Below are 8,802 nucleotides of genomic sequence, written 5' to 3' on the forward strand. Positions count from 1 at the left end.
ACCCAGGGAGAAAATAAGTTGGCAGGGGTGGGGGGTGACCGAGTTTGTGCATGTGAGTATACAGGTGTGTTGGGGGCGGGAGAGCTAAGGAAACCCTGCAGAATGGTTTTTATCCTCTCGACTTTTATCTTCCCAGAGTCAGGGAGTAACGGTGGAAGTAGGGAATAGGAGGGGCATTACGGTGACTTGCAATAACCCCCTTGAGAAATGGAAGGGGGAGTTGCCTAGCAACCCTTTATATGAAGAGGTGGATGGAGAGTTCCCAAATAACACTGGGGAGTTCACTGAGCTGGACCTTCATACGTCTAAAGTAGTACCAGTCTGCAAAGTCCTCTGATTTTTCTATGATCGGGAGTGCCTGATGCTTCAGCAGGGAAGCAGAGAGGAGAGTGGATGGGCTGATCTGGGCTAGCAGTTTGTAGAGTGGCTGCCGAAGTTGGGAATGAGGCTAAGGAGGCAAGGACTGTAGCAATAGTGTTGTTTAAGTGAGGCATCATGGGATACAGGGCACCAGAGGGCCTATCAAGTTGATGGAATGGGAGGAAAGGAGCGTATTCTGTGTATTTATATTTGCAGCTCAGATCCTGAAATACAGGCTAGCCTGGGGTAACGGTATTGGAGGTAGGAAGAGGCTCCTGGAGACCTCTCTCCTTAGAAGCTAGTTTTGAGTCTACTCCATGGGTTCAGGTCAAGAGCAGGGAGATTTGAAGACATTAAGAACTAAAGCTGCTATCGTATGCTTTCGCCTTTTATCTTCGACTAGAAGGAAGAAGCTAACAGTGGCTCAGAACAGCAGACGAAATAGTTCGGTGCTGGTCTGCTTGGCGCATCCTTAAAAGGCCAAATGGTGCCTCTCTGGACATACTTCAGAAATAAAATTAAGAAAGTGCCCAGAGCAGTTTGCATTCTGGGTCAAAGTGAGAAATTCCGGCTCTCTTCCATCAGGTCGAGGATTATACTAGCGGACACTCTGAGGACCAGGCATTCTTGGATTAACCTGACATGTTTGGATTTAAAGGATCCTTTGGGACAGAACCAGACCCCTCAGAAGGGCTTCTGGGGTAGGGATGAGAGATCTTGGTGAAGCAAAACGGCCACCCGAGGCCAAAGCATTTGGGCCAAATGTAGGAAGTCAACGTTGCTCAACACACTTCATTGGATTGTGTGGTTATTTCTGGAGTTGGCGTTTTCCGAAAGAGTATTATCAGTCTGCCTCTCCATTACTCTTTTTGTCTCAGCAATATTAATGTCTGGGTATTGTATTCTGAAGTCAGATGAAGTTTGTTTATGACATTAACTGAAATGTCAGTTGGCTCTTTGTAAATATTGGAAAAAACCCTTCCAGCTGCTCTTTTTCCTGCTCTCAAGCTAATGCTGATCAGTGAAGGTATTTGATTAACTTCTTGAAGCCTATTATTCAAACAGGCCTTGAATGACTAGACTGATAAAGTGGACAAAATTAATTGCGGGAGGTGACGAACTCTTGTGCGTCACCACAGTTCAGACAGCTCATTCTGCCGGTTCTCTCAAGCGAGACCATTAACTCTGGGGTGATAGACACCAGACACCGCAACACAAGCCATGTTTCGTTTCAGAGCAGAACTTGAGAGGACTAAATCTCTCAACACTGCCTTATGCAGTGCAATTATGGGATAAACTTGAATCAATTTGTTGCTTCCTTTGAATTTGGAACGCATTTCTGTATTTTATACCGGCTTTATAGATGTGTGTATCACGTTCCTAATCATCCTTCTCTTTGAACTCATGGTTAGAGTAAGGAGTTGCTCTTTGTTCATTGTCCTACCTCGGTGATCCATGTTTAAGAAGGCCGGCAGGGGCTCCTGGGTGGCATCCGGCTCAAGTTATTTAATGTTTATTTATTTTTGAAGGAGAAAGAGACGGAGTGTGAGCGGGGGAGGGACAGAGAGAGAGGGAGACACGGCATCCAGAATCCGAAGCAGGTTCCGGACTCTGAGCTGTCAGCACAGAGCCCATCATGGGGTTTGAACTCACAAACTGTGGGATTATGATCTGAGCCAAAGTTGGATGCTCAACAGACTGAGCTACCTAGGCGCCCTGCATCTGACTCTTGATTTCAGCTCAGGTCATGATCTCATAGTCATGAGATCGAGCCCTGAGTTGGGCTCTGCTGGGCCTGGAGCCTGTTTGAGATTCTCTCTTTTTCTCTCTCCCTTTGCCCCTCCTCCGCTCATATTCTCTCTCTCTCTCTCTCTCTGTCTCTCTCTCTCTTCCTCTCTCAAAGATAAAACAAAGGCAGGCACCTAATCTTTAGAGCATGTTGCAACGTAGAAGAACTAGAATGGAATCCACAATTAAACTCAGACCTAGTTCCAGCCTCTCACTGGAACTTTGGACATAGATCTGAGCGCCCCCAGTTAAAAGTAACATTTAGCCTATGGAGAAATCTTGGAGGAATCACAAGAGTGATTTTGAGATCTGCAAATGTTTCGAGATCTCCAATCTGCAAGTGATTTCGAGATCTCCAATATGAAGACAACATGAAACGAGACTTATTTCTTCTGGAAGGAAAAAGATTTATGGTAGACCAAAAGGCATCTTCAAATATGTGAAGGGTTAGCTATTACTCCTGGGATAGCGTGATATTGTGTTTTAATATATTCTCTGGATAAAAATCAGGGAAAATTGGTGTAAATGGTAACAGATGGGAGGAAAAGAATTTTATGACGGGAAATGCAAAGTGAACACTAACAAAATGTGTGGATTTCATTTCTCTAGTGAAGGTCTGACCATTTTCTAGACATTGGATTGAATAGATTTTTCCATTGGTGGTGACCCACAGCTGAGTCTTGTTCTCAAGATGCTGAGGTTTTATGATTCTGTCACCATTCAACTTTGCCCTTTTAGAATGTCACTTTTACTATGATCTCTTCTTGGAAGTAAAAATATCTTTCTCAGGTTAATTCTTAGAAAACGGTAACGGTGTTCCATTATGGAGTTATTTATACCTGTGTTGATAGAAAAAGCTGTGTTCGGGGCGCCTGGGTGGCTCAGTCGGTTGAGCGTCTGACTTCCGCTCAGGTCATGATCTCGCGGTCCGTGAGTTCGAGCCCTGTGTCGGGCTCCGTGCTGACAGCTCAGAGCCTGGAGCCTGCTTCAGATTCTGTGTCTCCCTCTCTCTCTCTGACCCTCCCCCATTCATGCTCTGTCTCTCTCTGTCTCAAAAATAAATAAACATTAAAAAAAATTAAAAAAAAAAGAAAAGGCTGTGTTCTCAACAGATATTTAAAACTCCAGACTGAGGATGACTTTTTTTTTTTTTAATTCAAATCCAAGTTAGTTAACATATAGTGTAATAATGATTTCAGGAATAGAATTTAGTGACACGTCACTTACGTATAACACTCAGTGCTCATCCCAACAAGTGCCCTTCTTAATGTACATCGCCCATTTAGCCCATCCTCCCACCCAACATCCTGAGGATGATTTTTCTTAAAGTTGCTAGATGAGGAGGGCTTTTACATTTGCTTTCTCCTCACTTGTGATGTCGTGGCCCTCAAGTCCTTGTTTTCAGAGACGTTTTCTTTGTAAGACAGAATATAACCTTATTAAGAAGACCTCAAATTCTATAGGCTGGGGGCAGGAGGAGCTCTGGGGAAAGAGCCTGGTTTCTTTTGGTCCTCAGATATCACCACCTAGTGAGTTTTTATGACTTATGCCCTGACATTCAGAGCCAAACCCCTTCAATAAAAGAAAGTGAATATTTTATTTATAAAAATTCTTTAAAATTATAAGAATTTTGGTTTCTCGTATATATTGTTCTTCCCTCCCTGACACAATTAACCTCCACAATGAATTTTATCAAAAAAGGATAAAGCAAAAAACATGATAAATTATGATTCTAAACTTCTTCTCATACAGTACATGGAGAAAACATCATCTCCCATCAGATAAAGATTATATACCATGTGACAATTTCCAGAAGCATAGTGACTATACCTCCAAGGTAGCAAAGTAAATTTCTACACGTTATGGTGTTTTCTAGTTATTTAGAACTTTTAAAATTCATTGAAATGTGGGCATTTATTTAAAATGCAGACTTTGAAACTTCACTGAAAATCAAGATTGGGTTGCTTCCTAACGTGGCCAACACACTAAACTGTTAACAGTCTATTGTGGTGACAATATTTACATGAGATGGTTGATTCTAAAGCTCTCAGCCAAGTTACCCACAAAGTGGAGTAAAGAGCTTATATGTAAGACTTAGTTTGAGGGGCACTTGGGTGGCTCAGTTGGTTGAGCATCTGACTCTTGATTTTGGCTCAGGTCATGATCTCTTGGTTCATGGGATTGAGCCCCCTGTTGGGTTCTGCAATGACAATGTGGAGCCTGCTTGGGATTCTCTCTCTCTATCTCTCTCTCTACCCCTCTGCCACTCACACTCTCTATGTCTCTCAAAATAAATAAATAAGCTTAAAAAAACCAAACAAACTTAGTTTGATCTTCAACAAAGGTGCCAAGAACACACAATGGGAAAAGGACAATCTCTCGATTAAGTGGTGCTCGGAAAACTGGTTACCCATGTGGAAAAGAATGAAATTGGACCTTATCTCACTCCATTTTAAAAAATCAACTCATGTTGTATGGAAAACAATTTGACGATAAATTATATTTAATATAAAAAAATCAACTCAAAATGGATGAAGACTTAAATGTTAAGATCTAAAACTGTAAAACTACTAGAAGAAAGCATAGAGAGAAAGCTTCATGACATTGGTCTGAGCAGTGATATTTTGGATATTGCCCCGAAAGCAAGGGCAACAAAAGCAAAAACAGACAAATGAGGTTACATTAAACTAAATAGCTTTTTCACTGCAAAGCAAACAATCAACAGAGTGAAGAGACAGCCGAGGACTGGAAGAAAATATTTGGAAACCATATATCTGTTAAGAGGTTAATATCCAAAAAATATAAGAAACTGAAGTCAATAGCAAGAAAATAAATATCCTGATTTAAAAATGGGCAAAGGACTTGAACAGATACTTTTCAAAGAAGATACACAGATGGCTAACAGGTATATGAAAAGATGCTCAACATCATTAATCATCAGGGAAATACAAAGCAAAACCACGAGAGGAGATCACCCCACACTGATTAGAATGACTGTTCTCAAGAAAACAAAAGATAACAGTGTTGGTGAAAATGTGGAGAAAAGGGAACCCTTGTACACTGTTGGTGGGAATGCAAACTGGTGTAGCCATTATGGAAAACAGTATGGAGGTTCTTCAAAGAATTAAAAATAGAACTACTATATGATCCAGCAATCTCACTTCTGGGTATATTTCCAAAGGAAATTAAGTCAGTATCTTAAAGGGATACCTGCAGTCCAAGTTCATTGCAACATTATTCGCAACAACCAAGATATGGACGCAACCTAAGTGTCCATTGATAGACGAATGGATAAAGAAAATGTGGTATATATGTGTGTGTTTATGTGTGTTTGTGTGGGAGGGTGGGTAATAATAGAATATTTTCAGTTATAAAAAAAGAAAGAAATCCCGTCATTTGTGATATCTTGGATGAACCTTGCTCAATGAAATAAGCCAGTCATAGAAATAGAAATACTGCATGATCTCACTTACATGTGGAATCTAAAAAGTTAAACTCATAGAGGCATATAGACTAGAACAGTGGTCACCAGGGGTGGGGAAATGGAGGAAATGAGATGTTGGTTGAAGAGTAAAAAGTTGCAGCTGTAAGATGAGCAAGTCTAGAGATCTGCTCTTCAGGATGACGACGATAGTTAATAACGCTGGACTGAATACTGGGAGTTTGCTAAGGGAGTAGATTTCAGGGTCTGTCATCATACACACAAAATGGTAACCATGTGAGGAGGTGAAATGTTGATTAGCTGGACTATAGTAATCACTTCACTATAGACATGGATATAAAATCATGTTGTACACCTTAAATGTATATAGTTTTTATTAAAAAAAAAAAAAGACAATGTTGTCCCTTTCTTTCTTTCTCACTCTTTATCCTCCTTCCCTTCTCTCCCCTTTTTTTTTTTCTCTACTATCATTACATTGCTGTAGTTGTGATAGGCAACCGGGGTGTAATTTTTAGAGCAAACTCTTCTGCCATTTTTTAACACTTTATTTTTGGCTTGGGAAGGAAGATTTTGTTGTTTTCTCAAAAGAGTTACATGCTTCCTCAGTATCTTTTTCTCCATGTAATAAATGTGTGACTCCAGAAGGGAGTACTTTTTACAAATCCTATCTTTCCCCACGAATATAAATAAGGCATGTTTGTAATGTCCCCATTTCTTTATTCTTTAATGGGTTAAATGTAATTTGCAGATGAGATCGTTTTCACTCTGGTGAGAATTTTTTCATTTGTTCATAACTAGCATCCTTTGTAAGCCCTGCCATTTAATTTCCAGTGTCTATGTAGAATGACGTAGCTGATAAAGCTCTGTTTTTCTCTGTGCTTTATTTGTTCTAGATACATTTCATATTGCTTTTCAGTCGACAGGGGAAATTACGGCTGCAGAAATGGTACACGACTCTCCCTGACAAAGAGAGGAAAAAGATCACCCGGGAAATTGTCCAGATTGTTCTCTCTCGTGGTCAGAGGACAAGCAGTTTTGTTGACTGGAAGGAACTAAAACTTGTTTATAAAAGGTGTGAGTAACTTTATGAGAATTGTCTTTCTCATTATGGCTTTGGATTGTTTTAAATACCGAGCGTTTTCGATTGCAACACCAATTCCATCATTTACTGAAAGTTTTGGAGGCTGGAGCCCAAATATTTATACCCATAGACTAACAAAAAAGAATTCTCATTTATTGAGAGGTTCTCCCTGTGCCAGGATGGCTTCTAGGTACTTAATCTACATGTGGCTAATATACAAGTGCATTCAAGGAATAGCTTATGGGCACCTATTGTATTTCCAGCACTTCTAATGGCTGTGGGCTCAGTAACTACCCGGCAGGGCTCAGTGCCGCTCTCTTGGAGCTTACTTATTGGTCAGGTAAACAAAACCTCTGTTAATAACAGATGCTGCGGAAAAAAATGCAGGTTAACGTGATAAGAGAGATGGACGGCTGTTATTATTACTCATATTTGCAGATGAGGAAACTGAAGCCACAGAGAATGCAAGTAATTAATTAGTCTTCAGCCACAGTAACTAAGTGACAGTTTGGTAGAGCCAGGCTTTATTTTTTTAAGTTTATTTATTTATTCTTTTGAGAGAGAGAGAGAGTGCGTGAGTGGGCGAGCATAGGTGCATATGTGGCGGAAGGGCAGAGAGAGAGAGGGAGAGAGAGAGAATCCCAAGAAGGCTCTGCACTGTCAGCTCAGAGCCCCATGTGGGGCTCAAACTCACGAATCATGAGATCATGAGGTGAACCAAAGTCGGGGGCTTAATCAGTTGAGCCACCCAGGTGCCCCCATATCTTTCTGGCTTTAAAGCCTATATATTCTCTCCTGATAGCACCTGCTTGCCATAGCAAGACCATACTGGAAAGGGACCTCAGTTTATGGATGAGGAAACTAAAGCCCTAGGACGTAAAGCACTTTTGCCCATAAAGACCCAAATAACTGATGCCTAAGCCAGGGCCAGAACCCAGCTGACCCGACCCTGCATCCAACATCCTACTGCCACTCCCAGAAGGAAAATGCACATTAGGAAGGTTCTTTCACAGGGTGTTTATAAAACCTGAAAGGAAAAGACAGAGGCGACCTTGTGGACCATATTTAATGAAATAAGTTACCAGGAGGTGCCTGGGCAAAGCTTCTGCTGCTGAGTCCCAGGATTAAAGCTTTTAGTACTAGCATCCAGAGAGATGTCAGTGAAGGCCTCTTAAAATGAGCATCCCAGGGACAGTAAGGCAAAGTCCCAGGAAGCACTTGCCAACAGGAAGCTTGCCCTTACTCTCTGCCTGCTGGTTTTTTAAAACTTTAAGTTCATTTGTAATTTAAACCATTGTATAAAGAAAAGGCTTTAGCAGTTTTCTCAACAGATACTTGCAGCTCTTGGGTTTATGATGCTGAGCAAGGCAGACTGAGGACCTGCCTTTGGGAACCCACTGATCTCGTGGGGCAGAGACAGGCCACTAAACGGGCAGTGCTCTGATGGGAGAGGCACAGGAGTGCATAGCAGGGCATCTGGTCCGGTCGGAGAGGTTGGAGATTTCCCAGAGGGAATGACATCCAAGTTCAGAGCTAAGGGAGATGTAGGCAGTTATCCACACAAACGGGATGGGGAAGAGTATTTTAGGCAGAAGAAAGAGTTGCAGAGGGTAGACTGGATAGACTAAAGGCGGGACACATACAGAAAGAGGTCAGCACAGTGCGAGGCGAGAGCCCTGGTCAGGGGATTGAAGTTTAGAAAGGACAGTTCACAAGCGGGAGAGGGGCGTGAGCATACCCCCATTCCAGTGGGCCAAGGACTCTGTCCCCACTGGACTGTTTCCCAGGGGTAAAATGGTGTTGAGAGTCTTCATATAATTAACAGAAAGAACCCAATGGCCACCGTGTTTTTACATATTCTATTTCACATTTTGGGAACATATTGGGTGTGGTGAATGATGATTTCCTTTTTTGATTTGGATGGTTGGGGGAGACTCTCTGAAGAAGAGGTAACTTTGTGTATTCACTGCGGAAAACACCAACTTCAGGTTATTTGATGTGTCATCATATTTTACTTTTCTTCCTTCCTTCCTTCCTTCCTTCCTTCCTTCCTTCCTTCCTTCCTTCCTTCTTTCCTTCCTTCCCTTCCTTCCTTCCTTCCTTCCTTCCTTCCTTCCTTCCTTCCTTCCTT

The 8,802-nt window shown here is 41.7% G+C and overlaps 1 protein-coding gene across 2 annotated transcripts in view; it reads left to right on the plus strand.

The window, feature by feature from the left end:
• AP1S3 (adaptor related protein complex 1 subunit sigma 3) overlaps window positions 1-8,802 on the plus strand; it is a 60,031-nt gene that overhangs the window by 36,958 nt on the left and 14,271 nt on the right. For both annotated transcript variants that reach the window (XM_040450877.1, XM_040450876.1), the window contains exon 2: window positions 6,484-6,662. In XM_040450877.1, coding sequence (XP_040306811.1) covers window positions 6,484-6,662 — 179 coding nt within the window. The remainder of the gene's footprint in view (window positions 1-6,483; window positions 6,663-8,802) is intronic.

Source organism: Herpailurus yagouaroundi, unplaced genomic scaffold (assembly GCF_014898765.1).
Source record: "Herpailurus yagouaroundi ecotype Mexico unplaced genomic scaffold, PumYag 202, whole genome shotgun sequence".
In the NCBI taxonomy this organism is placed as follows: domain Eukaryota; kingdom Metazoa; phylum Chordata; class Mammalia; order Carnivora; family Felidae; genus Herpailurus; species Herpailurus yagouaroundi.